Genomic DNA, 22,945 nt, shown 5'->3' with positions numbered 1-22,945 from the left:
GTATGCGTATACTGCTACAATCATTTTCCTTCAGGGTATCAAAAAGTAATGGAAAATGAATGGACAAAGATTAAATGGGGTAAGGTTATATCCAGACGTTACCGCCCCCTGCTGGCAGCGCCTGCAGTTCAGGAGTGTGTCTGGGGATACGCAGGGTCAGGGAGGGTATGAGTTAGTCACATTGATGAGTAGTTATCAGATAACCAGGCGAGGGCACGCTGGGTTGGATGGGGGGGTAGTGGGAGATGGTACAGCCCCCGAGGCGGCGGGGGGGGGGGGTCTGTTTTTAAAAACATTTTTAAATAGCCTGCTCGTTTTCTTTTGCTTGGTTTTGGTGGCGATAAGCCGGTTAGGTTCCATTGGGCTCAAACTGAATCACGACGACTACGCTCCAAACAAACAGAGAGAGGGGTGGGCTTTGGACACAGGCTCACATACGTGCTGCATTCACCATTGCGGGATGTATACCTCTGTATACAAGGGTTCGACAGCCGTCTGGCCTGACGCATCTGCAACAACACATTGCAAAGCTCGATTAGAGGGGGAGGGGGTGGAGGGCCACTCCAGCCGAAAGAGGAAAAGGGGGGAGAGGAGGAGAGAGGGAGAGAGAGGGAAAGGGGGGGAAGACAGAAAAGGAGAGAGGGAGACACAGAAGGAGAGAGAGACAGAGAGAGGCTAGCGTGTGCTGAGTGTGCTCTGACAAGCGGGCCTGCCTTCCTCGGATTGGCCCGTTGAGGGAAGGCCGGGCCACGCCCCTTGAGAGAGCACGCGCACGGGAGCATCTGACCCAGAGCACGGTAAGCATGCTGCGCACGGTGTGTGTGTGTGTGTGTGCGAGCGTGCGTGTATGTGTGTGTGTGTGTGTGTATGTGTACTCCAAGCAGCAGAAATCAAACAGAGGACACCCTGAGGGTAAATCGCCATCAACTAGGCATTCCTGCACCCACCAATTTAACCAATAATATGACTGCAACTGGGCCGACAAAAAACACAAAAAAACTAAGCGAAAAACAAAAAAAAATCTTCCCCTGAGGAGTTCGAATGGGACAAAGTTATCAAACACACGGCACGAGAGGAACAAATCAAATGTGAATCTGAGTAACTGAGTAACAACGCCCCCCCGCTCCCCCACCCTCATCCATCCTCCCCCTCCCCCAGGGGCCCTGGTCCCGGTACATACAGAGGCTGCAGATCGGCCTGGTCCCCTCTGGGCAACGATGGCCCCGGAAATGGCCTTGATCCAGCTGTGCATGTCCTCCGGGCTGTCCGACTGCCAGACAGGAAGAGGACGAGGAAGGGCAGGAAGAGAGAGAGGGGTGACACGAAGAAGACACAAAATCTTACTGCCATTGTCCTCTTCAGCTGTAGTCATTAGTCAGGAGGAACAGTGACAAAACCGGCAAGGTCAGGGCCTATGTGGTACATCCTAACCTGTTCTTTTGATAACATGCATCTCATTGACATGAGAATGCGAAATCATTTTTTCTTTTTTTTTTATGCTCACCTCCTATAATTAATGGGCCTTCTTGTTAAAACCACACAAATGGAGAAGGGTACAATCCACAGAGCCCATAAAAGCTTCATTTCCAGCTCTTACCTGAACATAAAAGGTCCTGGAAGTGGTAACGACTTCAAAGAGATTGTCCCTCATCATAATGTCACTGTCAAGAGAGAAAAAAGATAATAAAAAATGGGGGAAAGAGGACAAAAAAAAATCACACGAGAGTTTCACAGAGACATTCATTAACAGGGGAAAAGGGAACAGTAATCTATTTAAAACCTGTTCTGCGCGTGCATTCACATAGAAAATGGAGAAGCAAAGAGAGAGGCGGGTCAGAGAAAGGGCGGCGGTGCACGTCTGGGCGGGTCCCTCAGCGGGGGCGAGGGTTCGCGACCCGCGTCTGGGCGGGTCCCTCAGCGGGGGCGAGGGTTCGCGACCCGGCTGCGCTGACGCACCTCTGTTTGCACTCCTGCACCTTGTGGACCTCCTTCAGGGGGATGACTCGCAGCGGGTCCTTCTCCTGGGGAACAGACCGCGCGTTAGCACCTTCAGAATCACCCAGAGTTCTCTCTGCCGGCATGGCGATTAGAGTGACTCCGCCTACTCTGGAAAAGCATGTGTTGGTGACGGGTGTGGAGAACTGCCGCCTGAAGCTGCCAGTGTGATCTGGGTTTTGTTGAAGAGATCATGTGGAGAGTTTGGTGCACATGCACCAACACAAACACACAGACACACACAAACACACACACACACGCACACACACACACACACACACACACACTCGCAAACACACACAACACGCACACACAGCAGAGAGACAGCCGTGCAGGTCCACGTGTGAACAGCACCTGCAGGCTGTATGCAGGGCAGAGAGAATGTGCACAGAATGCCTTTTACAACAGGGACAAAAAAAAACAACAAAAACCACTCAGGACTTGCGTCACTTTCCCCTCTACCCTTTAATTACCCAGCCCAAAATAGGACTTTTATTACCATTGTTCCGCTTGATTTAGAGCCTGACAATCCCCCGCCCCCCTGCCCACCCGCCCCCGGCCCCCGGCCCCCAGCACAGCGGCTGGCACGGCGACAGGCACGCTCAGGGAGTCGTGGGCGGGTTGGAAGTCACACAGCGCCACCGACTTCCTGGGTCCTCCGCTGTGGACCGCTAAAAGCGGGGGGCGGTGGGCAGGAAGTGATGCGTAATGCCGGGCCGCGGGAAGAGGGCGGCTCGCTTTGGAGTATTCGCAGAGGCCGGAAGACGGCCCGGGTGGCGGGGCTGGGGGCGGGGTGAGGGGAGGGGAGGGGCTGGGGGCGGGGCTTGAAAGGGCCGGTACGGTCTCTGGAGGATTAGGCGGACAGAGCCGCGGTGCAGGGGGGGGCGGGTGGGGGGGCGGACGTGCTGCGGCACGCTCCTGGTTGACACGGAGACGGCGAGGAATGGAATTTCGGGGCACATCTCGCAGCGTGTTGAGACAACCCCCCCACCCGCCTTGGCGGAACCACACAAACACGCGACGTGCCTTATACCGTGATTCTTACAGCTGCAGGAGCCCAACACGACTGAAAGTGTGTGTGTGTGTGTGAGAGAAAATGTGTGTGTGTGTATGTATGTACATGTGTGTTTATGTGAAAGTGTGTGTGTGTGTGTGCGTGTGTGTGAATACACTAACTGGGAAGGCGCTTTCACTGCTCAGATCAATTTGATAAGATACAGAATTACCCTTCCAAGAGGTGCATACACTCTATGATCTACCACATTGTGACAGTACTAATGGGCGTGAAGCAAAGGAGGGAGCAGCACAAACAGCAGTCCGGCGGTGCTATTCCGGCGGTGCGCTTAACAAGGGCAGCACTCCCAGAGTGCACCCGGGTACGAGAGCGCAGCAGTGCGTCAAGCGTGCAGAGATCACAAACAAGCTCGCACCGTTCCTAAGAAGGCAATGGAGTCTCGCCGCTCCTGTTCAGACAGGCCTTCCAAAACCCCCGATCGCTCGGATGCAGGAGACAAGCCTGCACGCAGGGCTCCCTCTGCAGTCGGAGGCAATAACAACATTTTACCAGTAGATGGCGAACAGCCGTGCAAAGCAGTAGCGACGGGAGGACAGGGCCTGCTCAGCTGTTGTTATTCTCTGAAATATGGTGAAAAGGGGGGGGGGGGGGGTGTGTGGGGGGGGGGGGTGAGCAGGGGGCTGATGGAAAACGGGTTTCAAAAACCGCAGTCTGTCTCAACCTCCCAGTGCGGAGGAGAGAGCGGTTGTGGGAAGACAAACAAAAAAAAAAAAAATCCAAGGTTCGCAAAAGCAGTATTTGGGAGTGTTGCCAAGAACCAGAAGTGTGTAAACAATGCACAGCCCTGAAGTGCTTATCGGATGGGTCCAGAGAGGGGGGGGCTGCCCGAGACTCGCAGGTGTGACACTGAGAGACCAAACGGCCCTTTGTGCTCAGTGAACCGGATGAAAGGAGCCGCGAGGCGCTAAAACAAGTCCCCTTTCACACCGCTAGCAGCAAACGCTACTGAATCTGCCACCTCCGAAACGGCGGCTTTACGGCACTGGGGCTTTTTTGCACTGCAAGTGAACTCACCTGGTCAGATTTGAAATAGCTCACTGAGTGTTCGTCTAACAGGAAGTATCTTCGTTTCCAATTTTTCATCTGAAAATGAGGAGGGGGGGAAAAAAACAAATACACAAAGCGAGTCAGGACGGAACACGAGCACCGCGGACAAGTTCAAATCCGTCAGGGATGAAAGTATGCAGTTATCAGCGCTCCTACCATCTCTTCAGAACGCCCACGCACTGGGACAAATCAACAGGCTGGCAAACGAGCTTTAAGACTGTTCCCGCGGACAGGAAGTGCCCCTGAGGTCCCCAGCATGAGCGTGTGCTGCTGCCGGCCCGCCCCCCCCCCCCCCCCGGGGGTACTCACCACGGCCCCCTGCTTGACGCAGTACCCGGCCTTGATCACCGCGTGGTCCGGCACGGGCCGTCCCACGAAGTAGGGCATCTGGCTGTGGGCCCTCTTAAGCCCCCCTCGGTCCGCCCCGTTCTGCCCGTCGCCCCCTTCCTGCTGGGGAGAGCAAGGACAGGACAGGCCATTCAACCGCGGCGATAAGAGTAGGACGTTCTGTTGAAAAAACCCCAAGAAATGTTGATTGGCTGCACCGCTAAGGCAATGTCTCGACGGGTGATAGCCAGCTGGGAGAGAAGGGAGGGACAGTCTCCCCCCAGGGTAACTACAAGAACCGTGACAGGCTTGGTTCATGGTCAGATGGATGATTTAGATCGGCTGGGGGTAGTTGGCCCTGGTGACAGTTTTGAAACCCCGCCACCTCCCACCCCACACACACACAGGAAGTGGTGGTTGATCTGGATATTTCATGTGTTCCATCTCAAGCGCTACTGATACAACTAATCAAGCCCTTGATTAGTTATATCAGGTGTGCTTGAGGTGGAACACATCGAATAACAGGATTCGGCTGGGGGTACCCAAGCGGAGGTTTAGGTACCACAGTTCTAGCCTATAACAAACCTCACTGCAACTGGCTTCCCCATCCCCCCACGTCATACAACAAACAGGACAATAAACAGCCTTTTCCACAGATAGCCCATGGCTGCGATTATCCAGTGCCTTGTGGGAGGGGAACACTCGATGCCCAGAGCCGTGCTGATCGGTGCCTACCTGCGTCGGCGTGATGATGGGCACTCCTCCTATGATCTCGGTCTTGTAGGAGACCTGTTTCTTGCCACCCAACAGCTCTGGCAGATTATCGTGCTGTACGTCACCCGATTTTGGCACCTGCGAAAGTGAGACAACATCCTCAACGGCTCGTGGTCAAGTGCTAAAGCGTCCCTTAAGCGTCTTTCAAGACATAAATAACCAAGTCAACAGGCTCGGCATGGCACGGGAGAAGAGATGAGAGAGGGTGGGGTGGGTGGGCGAAAGTTTCAGGTCGGTGTGTGGGTGAGGGCGTTAGGTGGGTGAGATGGTTTTGGGTGGGTGGGTGGATGAGAGGGTTTCGGGTGGGTGGGTGGGTGGGTGAGATGGTTTTGGGTGGGTGGGTGGAAGTGAGGACTTCAGGCTCAACCTCACAGGAATAAGGGATGACCGAAACACCCTTCCTGAGAAAGACTCAGCATTTCCCCAGACAGGAGGAACTATGGGGAAAACGCGGGGACTCAATGGGGAACCAGTGTGCGCTAGCTGAGTGATTCGGTGATGTGGGCCCACAGAGAGGGGGAGAGCCCAGATAACAGACAGACTCTCCTTCTTACATCTACTGCCGCGGCTACGGTCCGGTGCACCTGCGGGGGGATGGGGGGTGGGGGGGTTGGCAGGGGAGGGAATGCGGGCTCAGGGCTACAGGGACGGCGGGACAACTAGCGATTATGCGCTTCCCCTCCCTTCGCTGAGGTCAGTGAATGAGAGCCCTGTCCCGCGGGACGCCATCCGAGAGCGCCCAGGGGACCCGTCTCCCACCCAAACACCGCCGGTCCGCTGCAGCTGCGAGGGGGGGCGGGGCGGGGAGGGAGGGACGCCATTGGCTCCTCCAATCCCCGCCCGCTGCCCGTCACGCTACGGGGAGAAGAAAAGGAGCAGAGCGGAGTGAGTCACCGTCTGACTCACCCATCCGAGCAATCGTCGCGGAAACCGCGCTGATTCTGAGAAACGCAAACAAAAGCAGGCCGAGCGGGCCTGGCTGTTTCCGCCGGGCGTGCACGGGAACAACCGACCGGAGGAGACCGGGAGCGCCTCAGCTCTCAGACGGGATTCGTGTGACAGAGCAAAGCCGGCCCCTTCTGATAAACGTTTAAAAAAAACGCTTCAGAGGTCGAAACAATCCCAGCAGCCGTCAGAAGGCGTTGCAGAAACATTTCTGATGTCATTTATTAAAAAGCAGGGTGTGTTCAGGAGTGCAGACTTATTCAGGACAGCCCAAGAAGCGGGAATCCACACCCAAGCAAACGCATGGAGTGTGCGTGCTAACACTGAGAGTGAGCTATCACAGAGTGAGTGCCAACACAGTGTGTGCACACGCACAGAGGGTGTGCTAACTCAGAGGTTGTGCTAACATGTAGTGTGTGCTAACACTGAGTGTGCGCTAACACTGAGCGTGCGCTAACACAGAGAGTGCCTAGCATATTTCTCAGCTGCAGAGCAACAGCAGCACAACCCTTTTAAGAATGATGAGCCTCTTTTGAATCCCGGCCAGCTGACAAAACTGCTCAGGCGTGCATTGTGCCTGCCGCTATTAATAGGCCGGAGGATGTCAGAGCGCTGCATTAGCGTCCTGCGCGGCGCTGAGCGCGGGAGAGTGACAGCGCTCAGACAGCGCTCAGACAGCTGATGGCGCCTCGTGCTCCAGCGCCTGGGGGCCGTGTTCTCCACCCGGCCGATCGATGGCACCCCCCCTGGCCCCCCCCACCCAACCAACCACGCAAGCCAACAGGGCGCCAAGTTACCGGGGCACTTCGGTGGGCACGACAACATGGGTGTCACAGGGCAATTCAGAGATGGCTTCCAGTGCCGAGGGAGCTGACCCAGGATCAGTTTCCACCCTTAGCGCGAAAACGGCTGGGATTGGGGCCAGTGGTGAGGAGGCTGATCCTGGATCAGTTTTGTCTTTCGAGTAGTGGGCAGACCCAGGCTGTAAGCAGAGAGAATGCAGGAGGCTGCCACAGACTCCTCAGGCCTACGGTCTGACAGGCAGCCAGCACTTCCCCATCACAGAGGCGCCGGTGATGACAGAGAGCCTGTCGGGGGGAGCTCAGCGATCATTCACAGACACAAAGCCCATATCCGTCAAGGCCAGCTCAGGCGCTCGATCGCTCACTCGGCCCCAGGTGCGCCGTCTGACGGCTCGGGGGGAGGAGGGGAGACGGGGGGGGGACTCACTGTGATTTTGGTGGCGTTGTTGAGGACGTTCACCCACTCCACCAGGTCCTGTTGATCATTAGCCTGCAGGAAGAACTTCCTCATTCCGGCGTTGATGACTGCGGAGAGAGACAGAGGGAATGGCGGGGTAAATAAACCGGCGGGCGTGACAGGCCGTCGTTAGGGGGAAGCTTGTTTAAAGAAAGTTAAGCGTCCAGACCATTTGGGGACAGGGACGGGGGGACGGGGGGAGGGGGGGGGGAAGAGCGCTAAAGTGATTTAGTCAATTAGCGCCGCTGGTTACCGAGCAGCCCGTCCACAGGGAGGCGGAGCTAATGGAGGCCAAGCGGCGCAGTGCTGGAAGACGCCTGGAGCACTTCACATTCAAACAGCGCAGCCCAAAGAGACTGAGAGGAAGAGAGAGGCAGAAACGCTTACAAAAAAGAGAAACAGAGGGGGGGAGAGTGAGAGACGCACAGAGAGGAGAGGACAGAGAGAGAGAGAGAAACATCAAAAAAAGAGAGTGAGACAGGAAGAGAAGAGGAGAAAATAAAAAGTTGAGACAGAGCAGAAGTCGGAGGAGAAATGGAACACTGCATCTTCTGTGTTCTCGACCGTTGTTTTTCGTTTTTGTCTCCCCCCTGACGCACAGACCGAGCCCTGCTTATCGAGCTCTCTGCTGACTAAGCTGAGGCCAGCATATTTCTGCACATTGCCTGCTGCCCCCTCTGCTAGAATGCAGGCCCCACTAAAGACCAGTAGCTAATCACCTCGATCTCCTCAAGCTAATCTTTCAGCCTGAACAAACATCCCGACTGTATACTGAACAGTCTCGGCAGGGCGCTATATGGAAGCACCGGTTAAATGCTATTCCTTTGAGAAGGCTGCTATAAGAAAGCTGCCACTTTTCAAGTACAAGGATCATTTAAAAAAATAAAAAGTGGTGTGGACTGGTGCCAACAGACAGTGCCAACACCAGTACCTTAATAAACACAAGAAATATATACTGCTCACTTATATGTATATATATATATAAGTGAGCAACGGGACACTTGTGCGGTACGTGTGGTAGTTTTACTGTAGTGGGCTGCCCGGACAGGCCGTCCGTCTGCCAAAATGGGGGGTTAGAGCTCCGAAAGCGGAGTGTGTTACGCCTCCAGCGAGGGCCCACCCAGTACGGCAAATGAAATGACCGGCGCCCGAGCGGGGCCCGTGAACGAGACCGCGGGAACGCCGCGTCGCTTTAATATTAGCACGTTAGCGCTCGGGGCTTTGCTTCAGCGGGGACGCGTCGCGGGCGGCAGGGGGGCAGGAGGGCGCGACGGGAGCAGCCGGGAGGGCGTAGGCGACCCGGCGAAACGCTCGCCGCTTGACCCGCTTCGTCGCGAGGGAAGTTCCTCGAAGGGCGCGAACGCGGCTAACCCTCCGCGGGGAGTCGTGCTTCGCGTGTGTCAAACCGCGCCTCCGCGCCATGCTCTGTGGAGAGAAGGGGGGAGTTCAACCGACCAAATATTTGCCCTCGACACTCGTAGAATATTTGAGCGGCTGATTATTCCGAGTGTGGGTCAGTGCTGGAGAGACGCTCTCAAAGGAACAGGCTCCCCTCTCTTTGTCTCTCTCTCTCTCTCTCTTTCTCTTTTCTCTCGTTCTCTCTCTCTCTCTCGTGTCACCCGGAGCATGTCGGCACACAATGGCTGCATTCTTCCTCGGTGTGGGCTAACGCGTGCTCGCCCCTCCCCCACCGCGCGCTGCAGGCCCTGCACCCAGCACGCTCTCTGGCCCCGAGTGTGTGTATGTGTGGGTGTGTGTCAATGTGTGGGTATGAGGTGCATATGCGCGTGTGTCTATGTGTGCGTGCATGAAGTGCATTTGTGTGTATGTGTGTGTGTGTGGTGCATGTGTGTGTGTGTGTGTGTGTGTGTGTGTGCGCGTGACATGAGTGTGTATGAGTGTGTATGTGAGGACCCTCTCTCCCACTGGAATACAGGAGGGGACAGGAGAATCAATCCTCCAGAGAGAGGACAGTCTATCACTGTAGATCTGAAATGGGCCACTCACCAAAGCCAGTTAACAGACATCGAAAGACAAGCTGAACCGACTCTCTCACTAACAACTCACTAATGGACTTCAGCTCGTTAACGGGTGTCAACAGGACCTGTAACTCCCTCTGAAGAATGTGTCTGAGTGTTGAACTCCATTTTTTGCCGTTTCCCTGGGACAGACACCAAGGAGCACATCCTGTGTCTGAGGACTGAAAAGGCTCTTGTGTCCAAGCCTTCCGCAGCAAGCGCTCGACGCACCGCCGCCCCCGCGGGGGGTCGAGGGGACGCCGAAAATGTGCGGGCGAGAGAGGGGGGGGGCTGACTCACGACAGGAAGCCGTTCCGCGGATTCCATCCGCGCGGCTCACTCCTGGTCCCCCTGCGGCGGGGGGGGCTTCTGTTTCCGGCCCCCGCCCCCCCCTCTGCCCTCAGACCGATCCCGGACCCTCATTAGGACCGATGAGACATCCATTAACAGCCCTTATTACTGTAAAAGCCCCGTGAAGAGGAAAACTTCCCACGGATGATGCATGTTTTACTGAAAAACAGCGGTTTGTGGGGGGGGGGGGGTTATGGGAGAATGGAGAGAGACTGAGAGACAAAGAGAGAGGGACAGAGGGGAAGAGAGAGAAAGTGAGAGGAGAGAAGGAGAGGAAGGCAAAAGAAGAGAGGGAGTGAGGGAGAGGGTAGTGGGACAGGGCAGGTAAAACTGCAAACGGGACATGCGAGTCGGGAACTAAAAATACCCCGTTGCGTTGGGGTTCCGATCTGGACGCCAGCATCCTGCTGGGGGAGGGGGAGGCTGCCGGGTCGGCCCGCGCGGTCAGCGACGGGTCACCCCGCCGCTTCCTGCCATTGAGGGCCGCTTCGACAGCGCCGGGTCCGACAGGAAGCCGTCGCACGCGGGCCCCGACGACAGAGCCGGGGCTTCTGGGAGAGGGCGCCGAGAGACGGCTCCTCCGCGGGAGCCGCGTGGGGGGGGAGCGCGCTCGGTTGGGACAGAACCGTGATGGGATATGGGTAGGACCCGCGTTTGGCCTTCAGAGAATGCCCGTGCACAGAAGAGCAACATGGGCCATGTGGCCTTGAAAAAGGGGACTCTGGTCCCCTGGATTCCCCTGTGCAAAGCCAAGGTGGGAGAAATGACAAAACCAGCTGAAACTAGACCATGCAGCATGGTACAAACTCCAGGCAACGGTAGCGGCTAGGCTGGGGACAGTGAGAGCACACCCACCAGCTCTGCATCATCCTCCCCGAGGACCAATCAGAGGCGAGAGGTCGCACTCATAGCCACCCACCGACCTGCCACCTGCTTCCTCCCACACTCACAAACAGAGCGCTCTCTAACAATCTCTGTGAGCTCCCCTAATCCCCGCCCCCCCCCCCCCACCTCCCCCAGAACAGCACGGGCCCCATGGGGGTCCTGGGACAGGTAGAGTACCGCTGGCGCCGTCCCGTTTTGGCAGGGAGCGAACGCGGGCGTGTCTCACTGACCCTCACAGGGCCTTTCTTAATCCTACCATCAAACGCGCCACCTCGCTTTTAACGCATACCCAAATTTCTACGGTAGGAGCAGGTGAAAGATCCGCTCAAAAACCAGGTTTACCTGCTTTTCAGGGCCACTGAAGAAAGATGAGGAAAAATTAAACTGATAAGCGTTCAACGAAAGGAAAACTTAGAAGACAAACGAAGGCCTCGAAATGGAACACTGGGGAGTGATAAAACACTGACGTACAGCATCAGACAACATGAACAGACGACAGTAGTCCACCATTACCTTCCATGATTTTTGTAAATGATGCAAATGGGTGAACGACTCTCCCGCCTCTATGACATCGATGCGGACACCTATTTATCCAGGTCTCCTAATTTGAGCCGTTGAATAACGATGTATAAAATCGCGTTCGTCATTAGCGGACAGGCTGTGGGGTCGGCCATTTTAATTATTCACAAACCCGTGTTTCCTGCCTTATTCCGCCTCCATTAAAGCAGCACTCTGTGAAGCAGCCCGTAAAAGCCCGGGCATGACTGCTGCAGTCTCATGTGGAGTCTCACACCTGCTTAACCTCGCGATCACTAATGAATTTAAAGGGCCATACACATGGAAACCCAGGTTTTTGGAGTGTTTTTTGTTCTTCAAAATTCTAAGTCAGTATTCTAGAACTCCAGTCCTTTCAATTACCGGTTAGTGACTGTTACATCATCATTAGAATGTTCCATTCGGAATGTTCTGTTAGGAACATTCTAATGACACACCTGTGATCTCACACCTGTGATTTCACACCTCTCACAAAAGGGGAATTAGCAGCGCTGCATAACTGAGCCATGATCTGACTTACTGAAATCGGCACAACAATGTGGAGAACTTACCGAAGCAGAACTCCGCCTTCGGTCTCTGCTTGGTGGCATCGCTGACCTGAAAAGCAGCAGAAGGCGTAAGGGAAAAATAAAACCGCCAAAAGAAAAAAAAAAAAAAACAGCGCGTAAATTCTTTCCGAAATGCAGACAAACAAGTTTTTCCGGTCCGCCTAGGAAAATCAACCGGAATTAAAGCAGGGGCTGTCGGTCACGCCACTGACCTTGGAAATGTAGGTGAGCTTGAGGGAGCCGACGTGCGCCGCCCCTGTAGGGAGGTTCTGCAAGGCAAAGAGAGGACAGTGGTGAGGGGTCAAAGGTCACAGAAAGTTCCTGCTCGGCCTATCAAGGTCACGTTCAAGGACTTCCTTTTTAAAAAAATTTTTTTTAAAAATCCGAGTTCAGATATTAAACAGCGGGTTGAACCTCTTATCTTCGGATGACTCATTCTGCCGCAGATACCGAAAATTGAATCTTTGCTATTGACCAGGTTTAAGCACTCAGTCAGTGTAATTCCCTTATGTAGTAACAGGGTTCTGTTTCTGTCTGGTGGCATAAGGAGGGGGTGGGTGGGTGGTGGGGTGCGTGGGTTTATTGGTTTTGGAATGCAAAACATTAGATCCACAAGTCAGGCAGACAAACCGGGTTCTGCAGCTAAGGGGGATTTCCACATACAGCCTGAAAGGCCAGTGTTTATCTTCAAAAACCAATCTGTGAATAACTAAGTACGCATGCTCGTTTCCTTCAGAAGCGCGGGCTCGAAAAACGCTTCGGCGAGGTATTCTTGAAAAAAGGGTCTAATACCAAAAGCAATTTGTCACTCGATTCGGTTCCATTAAACTGCCAGTCAAGCGAATCGCACACGCTGCGCGCGCGGGGCGGCAGCGTTCGTTCCGAAGTGCTCGGCGGAGAACCGGGGCTGAGCGCGGCGCTTCCGCTGCCCGGGCGGGGCCGAGCGGCGCGTCAGCTCTGCCTGAGGAGAGAGTCAGAGGCGGGCGTTTTCCCCGAGTCAGCGGGAACCTGTTCTCCAGCACGGCGCGTGCCGGCGGGTTAGCCCGGCGCTAACGCTAACGTCAGCCCGGAGGAGGGCAGGCCTGCTCGTCACTGGTGCCGTCAAGCTGCGCGACGTCGCTAAACTCAGCTTCGCTTACAGGCTAGCGGACGCAGCGAAGACTGTGTATTTAACCACTGGACTCACCCTAGCAGGGAGGAACAAAGTCTCGTGAGCAGGGTGTCGGCTAACAGATTATTAATATTCAGGCTGACTGAGGGAGCCCCACGCATTTGTATTTCTGCAAAATATCAGGCCGTCAGAGAAAGGGATGGGGATTATCGCCGAGGAAAGATAAGACGTAACGCATTACAGATTATCAATCCCCGACATCTTTCGGTTGAACTGTCTTTCTAGCAGGAATATTAAAAATGGGAAGAGAGCAGACATCTTCCTCCGCTTCCTGCAGGCGAGCAAACACAAACGCCTTTTTGTTCGAGCCTGCTCCTTCATTTACAGGTGCATGTGAGAAAGCTGGGTGTAATAGGCAGGGGAGTGAGAGTGAGAGTTCTGGGACTGCAGTCAGCAGCACTAAATACACTGAAACACAACCCGACATTCTTGATCAGATTAGAAATACACCGAAACACAAACCGCCATTCTGGCTCAGATTAGAAATACATTGAAACGCAAACCGCCATTCTGGCTCAAATTAGGAATACACTGAAACACAAAACACCATTCTGGCTCAGATTAAAATGGCGCACGCACACAGCTCAGGAGGGGCAGTGAGAATCTGGTCGGGAGGAAATGTGAACAGCGCTCTCTAAAACTTTGAGAGTGTCTCCAGGGACAGAAAAACAACGTGAGAGGTGACTTACTTAAAGCCCGGCGGCGCATTAATAAAAGATGCGCTGTACCGTATCGCCGCTTGGCCATAAGTACCCAGTCCAGATATATGCCACTGATCTCTCAGGCCCAGGACAGGGACTCTCTGGATCCAACATGGCGCCAGCTCTGCAGGGCACACGCACATGCACTGCCTCTCCAAACAGGCGCTGCGCGTACTTCATGCACCAGTGGTAAAGCCCTTCAGGGGCGATAAACCACACTGCTTCTCAGCTCCTGTCACTTTCAGACGTTGAGGGAGCTGAGAGAGCGAGGGTGTGACGGAACATGCGAGTCTGTCAGATTCACCACTGTGACCACAGCGAGTGAGCCTGAGGAGCCTCTCTTGCCCATGACTCTACAAGGCTGAATCTAGAGGGAGGGAGGGTTGGGGGGGGCGGACGGACCCAGAGGACGCGGTTGCATCTTCAGAGAAACACTGTAACCAAATTCTCTTCACTTAACCGCAGCCCAGACCTACAGTGCCCGCCCACTTCCTTTTGATTGGCAGGAGCGGTCGGATCCCATTGGCGGATCAATGAGAAAGTGGGCGGCTGTTACAGTACTTAATCGAGCGACGTGCAGGCACGCGGTCCACACGCGCCGTACCGAACGGATCATTCCGGAAACGCTCCCGATGCTCAAAATCAAATGGGCGGACATCAGCTCGGGCGTCGGTTCCCACGGCAACCACGCTCTCAGTACTGACAGCCCTGCTTCTGGATCGGCCTGGCGTCATCAGTGCAGCTGGCACAGGTCACAGAGCCCTCTACCGGAGGCCCACAGGCTCGGTGCCGCTTCCTCTGTTCTAGCCTAATCCGCCATGCCCGCGTGGCCCGATGTGCAACTCCTCTGAGTCTGGACTCTCAGACATGTCTCAGTGTGCCGGCGCCACAGCGCCCCCTGTCTGCCGGGCAGAGGAGGCGGCCCTACCTGCGGGTTGTCCATGTACCAGACCAGGCTGCCCTCCACGGTGTCCAGGATGAAGTAGCGGCGGAGGAACTTGCCGCTGCTCTCATTCTCCTCGATGTCCAGGAAGCCACAGATGCGGTTCTGCCGATCCACGTAAGGCATCTCCGGGCCTGCACATTCCACTGCTGCGGGCGAGAGGGGGGGAGGGAGAGAGAGAGAGAGTGAGTGAGTGTGAGAGAGGGAGAGAGAGAGAGAGAGAGAGAGGACGTCAGGGAAAGCGGGAGCGAGGCAGGAAGTGCAGCTCGGGCGGCGGGAGAGAGCGCGCGTTTCTGGCTCCCGCGCCGGCAAAGCCGATCGACCCCTTCCTCCCGCCTGACTCCGCCCCTCAGCCGTGACACGGGCCGCCCGCCCCGCCCCGCCCCGCCTCCCTCCCTGTTTTTCCGCCAACATCTGGCCGGCGTTCCGCCGTCTGGGGACGGAAGTCCGTTAGCTTTGAGCGCTGATCGTAAGCATCCGCTTAAGATGTGAATCAGAGATCAACGACCAGACTTCTTTCAACGTGACTAATCCGGGGAGGAAGTGCAGATCCTGCACGCGCTACGCGGGCCTCTGCTCTACACAACCAAACACGAGGTTCACGTGCTGCTTGAGGGAGACGTGTCCCGTACCTGAAGGCGCAGTTAGCCTGAACCCGAAGCGCGTGAATTCTCGTCAGTGTGATGTGTGGAGCTCCTAATAACGGAGGGCTAACATAGACTGAAATGTACAGCCCGTTGTACAATGACCTCCAGATCTAGACTGAGAGACAGAAAGGAGAGAGAGGGTATGAGAGAGTGACTGAGAGAAAGTGAGAATGAGTGAGTCACAGTGAGTGAGTGAATGAGAGTGTGTGAGTGAGTGAGAGACAGTAAGACAGTCACAGGGAGTGAGTGAGTGAGTGAGAGACAGAAAGAGACAGACAGAGAGAAAGAGAGAGAGACACAGAGAGACAAAAGGGAAAGAGTATGTGTGTGTGTGTGTGTGTGTGTGAGAGAGAGAGACACTGTCCCAAGGTCAGTAACAATATAAAATGAATTTGCCTTTCTCCCATGTGACAGCCTGCCTCACAGATGAGCCCTGCTAACTCTTTCACCCTGATGAATACAAATGGGCTTCTTTTGCACTGTCACTGCCTGTAATACCAGGAATCAAGAGTCCAGCAGTACAGCAGCGACACACCAGCCACTGAGGTCACCAACACAAGCTTTCATTTTCACAGCTTCTTGAGAAATAAAAAATGTGTTTAGCAAAGGCCCACGTCAGATTCAATAGTTATATTTTACTTAAATGCACTTAGAGGCCAATTAACAGTCACATGAATGTATTTACCCAAGTCCAATTTCCCATCCACTTTATCACCAATCTGCTACTTCAGAGCAAATAGAAAAAGCACTGAATAGGCACTGAGGTGAAGCTACTCTGCTGATGATTCTGTGATTGAATGGTAAAATGACAACTACTTAGAGGGGCAACACAGTCACTGAGCGAACAAGGGAGTGAATGGCTCACTGAGTCTGTCAGGCAGTCAGTCAGGCAGGCAGTCAGTCAGTCAGTCAGTCAGTCAGGCAGGCAGTCAGTCAGTCAGTCAGTCAGTCAGTCAGTCAGGGAGGCAGTCAGTCAGTCAGGCAGTGAGGCAGTCAATCAGTCAGTGAGGCAGTCAGTCAGTCAGGCAGTCAGGCAGTCAGGCAGGCAGTCAGTCAGTCAGTCAGTCAGTCAGTCGGTCAGGCACTCAGGCAGTCAGTCAGTCAGTCAGTCAGGCAGTCAGTCAGTCAGTCGCAGTCAGTCAGTCAGTCAGTCAGTCAGTCAGGCAGTCAGTCAGGCAGTCAGGCAGTCAGTCAGGCAGGCAGTCAGTCAGTCAGCCAGTCAGAGAGAGGGAACATTCTGTGTGATTCCTCCGTTCACAGCAGATCCTAAAGGCTGTGTGAGGATAACGGTCAGATGAGTTTTCCACTTTCCCACGAAGCGGGCTCCAGCCACACAGAGCTCTTTGATCCTTTCCTCTGAAGGCACTTGTAGCCGATGGCATGCGAAATGTTGCAGTTTCCGTGGCGATGTCGCTGCTTAAACACACCCCCCGACACACGATGCATTACGAACAGGCCTTACGGGAAGCATGGGGGGGGGGGCGATATCACGACACCCGTGCAGCCGTTTGCCGACGGGGCCGTTCTCAACCCACACGCAACCGCCGCCCCCCCCCCCCCCCCCGCCCCAAAGGGAAATCACGACCAAAGAAATGAAAATAAAGCTCCCGATTAATAAGCGAGTCTTCGGCAAACCGTTTCAGCGCGGCGGGCGGAACAACGCGCCCCTTGTCCGAGATCGCATTCCCCCGTCCCACGCACAGCTCCAAAATACGAGAAAAGAGAAAGAGGAGCCTTTCGCTGGTATCGAGTTATAAGGTCAGGGTGTTTCTGAGATCTTCACAAACGCGCCGTTGAAGAGGCCGGCTGGAGAGGCACGTGGACTGCAGGCCTCCGTGCGCTGCTCTAGGTCACGGCTGCCCAACCCTGTCCCAGGAGGTCTACTGCCCTGTAGGTTTTCACTCCAACCCTAACAAGGCACACCTCATTCAACAGCTAGACATCTCATTGAGCTGCTGATTAGGAGAACCTGGTGTGCCAAATTAGGGTTGAAATGAAAACCTACAGGATGGTAGATCTCCAGGAACAGGGTTGGGCAGCTCTGCTCTAGGTCCACACTGCTGGCCTAAACCTGAGCAGGATCAGCGTTCATAATGCTGTGGGCGATGCTCCTGAATAGTATGCTGTGTGATGTCAGGAGAGAAGGGTGTACAGCCCCCTCCCCACCCGGCCACGCCGTCACCTCGGGTTCATGGGACCAGCGAGCTGCGCTTCCTGCCGTCTGCAGAGGACAGGATGTGAGCGTCGCTCGTGCCGGAACTACATGCAAACAAGCCAAGGGGGAGGCGGGGGGCGGGGGGAATCAGCTCCTAGTCGCCGGTTCCCGTGGCGATGGGACTGCTGCAGATCTCTTTTCCCATGTCTGTATGCTATCAATCATTGGGCAAAGTGACCCCCCCACCCCCCACCCCACTCGACTCCAGTCAGCAAACACTGGGCTTTAACAGACCAGACACAGGTAGAATCTGCCCATCGCTTCCTCCATCGTGGTTCCACACAGAAGCCGCCCCCATGCCCATTACCCACGCCAGCTGGTGTGTGGGCACAGAGCAAAGAGGGCGCGGTTGAGAGGGGGTTGTGGGCGCACTTTTTCCGAACCCAAAGAGGAAGAGAAACCGCAATGAAACGCTGGCTGACTGTCGATTACAAGGACAAAGCGGCCAGTGTGCCCCACGTGCTTATGGGCCGTTCCATTCGATCGACGTGACCTCACCAAGGTGTGGCTACTACTCCCAAAGACAGCAAAAATAATACTGCCTCTAAAGATAATAATGGTGACTCACCAGAGTGGTGCAATACTCATGTGTCATTCCACTGTCTTCTTCTTTCCTTTATGATCCACAACTGTGACCATTAACCACAAACGACATGCATACGGTTTGCTAAGCAATCAGTCACTGCGCCTAGTGCCTTTGACAGCGATTAACACACCCTGCGAGGCACTAATAAATGTGGAAGTACACATTCCAAGGTTGTGGTTAGGTTGGCGTAAAAAAAAAAAAAAAGTCCTCTTTACTCAGAAGCATGTAGAAAGGCTCAGCCAATTAGCTTGTTAGAAAGTTTCTAATAAATACAAGGTCGTTTAAGAGGTTATATCCTCTTGGACACAGTTTTCAAATTACTCATTTTCCCTAATGATGGCATTCAAGGTATTAAAGCGAACCTTGGCTGGACCTTTCTCATCCGCAAACTTTCATTCGCTTTTGGTAATCTGAGGCCTATTTCGTGGAGCAATAAAATATGAAAAAATAAATTAATGCCGCAGGGATATTGCAGGCGTTGGGTCAGAAGGCATTTTCGAGGCGAGAAAATTCATCAAAAACATTCAATCTCCAATGGAAAAAACTCCCCTGTCCTTCACAAGCACTTGAATACTGATCAGAACAGGCCTCATTATTTGCGACCTCACGGTGCAAATGTTCAAATAACTGAGAATGGGGTCTCATCCCTACCGATCGTTCACAGTTCAAGTCCATTACTGGAAGCCCCTCACACAGTAGCTGTGGGCTCAGGGCCAGCGGCACAGATGCTAAGACAGATACGGCTGTACCCAGATCAGCAGGGCTGTGCGCGAAGGCAGATTTGCTGCCCAAATATGGAGGTCTGCGGGCCAAGGGTGACGAACCGCCGTACTCAGAACAGCGGGGCTGTGTGGCCGCCGCCTGACCCGCTGTGTGGGCGCCTGCGTTCGTTCCTCTCCTCAGAGACGCCTTTGTCCGCCCCGAAGACCGCAGAGTGGACAGGCACAAAAACACAGGCTTTAAAGTGTGGAAATGCATCTTAGAGAGAGAGAGGGAGAGAGAGAGAGAGGGGGAGAGAAAGAGAGACATAGAGAGAGAAAGAGGGAGGGAGAGACGGGGAGAGAGAGAGAGAGAGAGAGAGAGAGAGGGAGAGAAAGAGAGAGAGAGAAAGAGGGAGGGAGAGAGAGAGAGCCGTTTCACGCTGGTGGTTTGCCGTCGGCTCGGTAAGCCCCGCCCCCTCTTTCGGCGGGAGCGGCCTAGGCTCGTTCTTCCGTCGGTGGCGTGTTTTCGACAGGCTCTGCGTGCTGAAGCTACCAGGGCCCGGGACAAGCCTCATCAAGCTTTCCCCCGGCCCCGCCCTCGATCACTCTCCCTTCCTCTCCCTCTTTCTCCCTTTCTACAGTCTACAGTCACAGACTCATAGCTCCAGGGTCTGCTCAGCTCTACCAAAGCAAACCCTACAGGTCGCTATTCATCATTATTTTCTCTCCTGGGCTCTTAGTAAATGAGTGTAAACATTCAATGAAAGAACCACTCAATGAAAAGTTCAGGAATTAGGCCTATTACTTTTTGTGAACTTTTTGTAAAGATTTTTTGTTTGTTTTTATTCTAACGGTGCAGATGCTTTGAACAGTTGGCGGGAGCTGAAGCGGAGCTCCATAAAAACACCATCAGCCCGCTCGCATTCCTGCTCCGGAGAACGTGATGCCATCTTAGAAAAAAAAAAGAGATGGGGTGAAATGAGCCGTGTTCGCGGGCCAATCAGACGTGAAAGCTTCTGCAGGACGCGGACGTGATGTTCCGTGGCTCAGACGGAGGGGGGCGGCTCTACGGCGACGGGGCGAGCGCGTTGCCGTGGCCTGCTCGCGTCCCCGACAGGGGACAGGAACGAGCGGGCGTGACGACCGGCCGCCGGCGACCGGGCCCAATCAGCCGGCTTTCCGTAAACATCCGTAAACGTCGACGACGGCGGCTTTTCCTGCGGCAGAACGAGGAAGCTCCGTATCGCGTTTGCCCCCCTACTTAAACGCTCTCCTTCGGCTTCCCTCCGGAACCTTCCTCCGTTCTGTTCTTTCTGCAAGACTCTCCCTCCTCTCCAGTTCCATCTCCCACCACCTCACTCACTATCTCTCAGCCCCTGCTCTGACTCTCAGTCCTTGTGACACACTCTGTCCATTCAGCCTCTCAGTCCTGTGACACCCTCTCTGTCACAGGAGTCTGTTCTCTCTCTCTCTCTCTCTCTCTCTCTCTCGCTCTCTCTCTCACACTCTGCAGCTGTGGTACGGGCCCAGCCTCCTCAATCTCACGCCTGCCTGAACACACGTCCCCCCGGGGATTACGTTTTTCGCTTTCTTTTTTTCCTTCCTCATTTCATCAGAGGGGGAGAGAAACAAGAGTGGGCATAATGACCTTTCAGCCCTCCCAGCTGTGTGTAATCACAGAGGGGTATACACACACACGCACGCACAAACACACACACACACACACACGCACGCACGCACGCACACTGTGGGGCTCATCACCGATTCCCGGCAATGCATTACAACGAGTCCCAGTATATCACGACATCGAGGACAAAACAAGCCATTTGTTCTGCGCTTGCACCATCGCCAGCTTCATGGCAGGGAACATTTAAAGGGATTTCGCAGACAAGCAAACAGTGGTGACGCAATTACGAAGGATTGCAACAGCGCTCGTGTTAGATGGGCTCCGCCACCTCTCCCTTCGCATTAGCGTGGGGCACAGATCAATCAGGCATTTGCTGTCTCCACACATTTCCTCTAAAAACACAAGGTGACGCTCTGAGTCAGACCAGCCCTCGCAACCGGGGCCTTAACCAATTTAGATAACCTCTCTCACTCCGTTTAGGTCTCGCTGTACTCGTAGCAGCTGCGCCGCATCCAAAACTATGTACATACGCAAGCCATCATGTGACCCCGCGGTGTGACCTCCGCCTCGGGTGGTGCGAGAGCAGCAGCTCGGCGCCGCTTGGCGTCGGCGTTTCCATCGAAGGCGGCCGAGGGTTCGGCGTCCCCGACGCCAGCCGCGCCGGCACGCCGAGGTTAGGTTTTGAACAATCATCTCCTCGGCGACGCGGGCCGCCTATGAATAATAAAGATCCATTTGGATCACCGGAGGACAGAAAGCACTTAGTCAGCGGCGATGCATCTTCATTCACTGCCCTCACAATCTTTGATGCCTACAGCACTGCGCGAGCTCAACCGAGCCTTGCAGTCATCCAAGGCGGGGAAACATAGTTGAGTTATCTACCATCATTAAAGGATGTTACTAGTGAGGAAGAACCGCTGTAGGGGGTTCCCCATTTGCATAGCAAGTGGACGCACAGGTTTCTGTAGACCTGAAATGTTGCCACATCCACTCACGATTGACAGATTTTCGGCTATTGATCTCTGCATTACCATATCAGAGGAGACCTGCCAAACAATGATGGGAGGTAGACTTTGCAATTACCAAGGCAGTCCTAGTTTAGACTTCATCTCAGTTTCGGTATATGACTGCATATGTTTCAAAGAGAACTCTGTCAAACTGCTCTGGCCCATATCGGAAGCACCAGTACAATTAATCCCCTTGCATTCATGACAGATTTGCAACTGAATGGGGGTCCACAATTTCCTTCCCAATAACACAGACCAAACACTGTAGAAAGTTCAACATTACAACACAGGACTTAAAGCAAGTATGTTATTCTGAACCAAAAAGCATTTCGTAATTTGGGCCGAAATGTTGTAGGTTACTTTTGGTCATTAATGTCGATGCAATCAATTCTCTGGACCTCCGTGTGTCTTTTAGTTCAATGCCAATTCTGCTGTACCACTGCTTGCTATTTCTTGTACTTCTCTGTTTTGGTCAATTATAATTTCCAGAAGCATATTTAATTTATACTTTGGGAGATTTTTGATAGGTAAAATGTCAGTTTTCTGAAATTCCAAGAGAGGTGTGACCAAGGATATGTAAGGGTACACCTGCTTAAAGACAAGGTCACTTATCCTTAACAACTTATTACCCTTGATAACCACAGAATGTTGTCGTGGACAAAAGCATGCTAAAACAATGACACAGTCAGCAAAACAACCTCAAAGGACACTCAAGAAACTGATTGCATGCTTTACTGTAAACTAAATAGGGGAAATACGGGAGGCACTTCAAACCCATCAAGTATATCCACTTCTTACCCAACAGATGGCCAAAGGCAAACACCTGTATAGTGTGACACCAGTGAGGTGATCAATGAAGTGGCATAAAAAGGACAAGAATGGTGGCAGAACAGTACGTTGTGGCAAGTCACAAAAGTTCTGGCTGCGACTAAGCCATCAGAATGTTTAGGCGAACAATAATGCTTATCTAAATGAATTTTAACGGCTACTGAGCCCGTTTACATCAGAATCACAATTACATACAGTGTCTCAGTATGCATCCTTATACGTCGTAATGAAAATGCCACATATGTGGGCACAGATGAATGACATTACAACGTCCGCAAAAACTTCTTTCAATGGGCAACTAACTTCCATAGAATGCCAGTCACTTGTTTTTCAACAGGGATCAGCTGAGTCAGAGAATCTACAAGCTCGCTAATACTAATTTAGCTAGCTAACGTTAGCTGGCAAAGTGCATTTTCGGTGCATGGTGATCCACAGGAAGTTAATCCAAGTATTTCACAAATACATATTCGAATTACATGCATGAATAATTACCAGCTCGCAAGCAGTCGAGAAAGATCACCAGCTGGAGTGCTGAAGGTAAAGCTAGCCAACACGTTAACGAAGGTTAACGTTAAATTGCTTTTCCAGTTAATTAGTTATCGAGGCTAGCTAACTAAATGTGTATAAATAACGTACATCGGGCCTTTAAACCTCTGAAACCCCTCTTGACAGTATTCCCGTCCGTTCTAAACCGAGTCTCATTACAGTTCGCTAACTTACAGCGAAGGGGTAGCTAAAC

The 22,945-nt window shown here is 53.6% G+C and overlaps 1 protein-coding gene across 10 annotated transcripts in view; it reads right to left on the bottom strand.

The window, feature by feature from the left end:
* Positions 1-22,945, bottom strand: part of plekha1b (pleckstrin homology domain containing, family A (phosphoinositide binding specific) member 1b) — a 29,021-nt gene that overhangs the window by 5,708 nt on the left and 368 nt on the right. For 2 of the 10 annotated variants that reach the window (XM_064320661.1, XM_064320666.1), the window contains exons 2-12: positions 14,581-14,744; positions 11,993-12,049; positions 11,784-11,829; positions 7,394-7,491; positions 5,180-5,296; positions 4,427-4,624; positions 4,085-4,153; positions 1,957-2,021; positions 1,598-1,661; positions 1,181-1,270; positions 469-509 (exon numbers count right to left, since the gene is read on the bottom strand). In XM_064320661.1, the coding sequence (XP_064176731.1) occupies positions 469-509; positions 1,181-1,270; positions 1,598-1,661; positions 1,957-2,021; positions 4,085-4,153; positions 4,427-4,624; positions 5,180-5,296; positions 7,394-7,491; positions 11,784-11,829; positions 11,993-12,049; positions 14,581-14,721 (986 nt within the window). In that variant the 5' untranslated portion in view covers positions 14,722-14,744. Of the gene's footprint in view, positions 1-438; positions 510-1,180; positions 1,271-1,597; positions 1,662-1,956; positions 2,022-4,084; positions 4,154-4,426; positions 4,625-5,179; positions 5,297-7,393; positions 7,492-11,783; positions 11,830-11,992; positions 12,050-14,580; positions 14,745-22,945 lie in introns of all 10 variants that reach the window. The other 8 variants (XM_064320659.1, XM_064320667.1, XM_064320658.1 and 5 more) reach the window with 7 other exon arrangements.

Source organism: Anguilla rostrata, chromosome 2 (assembly GCF_018555375.3).
Source record: "Anguilla rostrata isolate EN2019 chromosome 2, ASM1855537v3, whole genome shotgun sequence".
Classification (NCBI taxonomy): domain Eukaryota; kingdom Metazoa; phylum Chordata; class Actinopteri; order Anguilliformes; family Anguillidae; genus Anguilla; species Anguilla rostrata.
The sequence above is the reverse complement of the archived record's forward strand: the minus strand, read 5'-3'. Positions and strand labels throughout refer to the sequence as shown.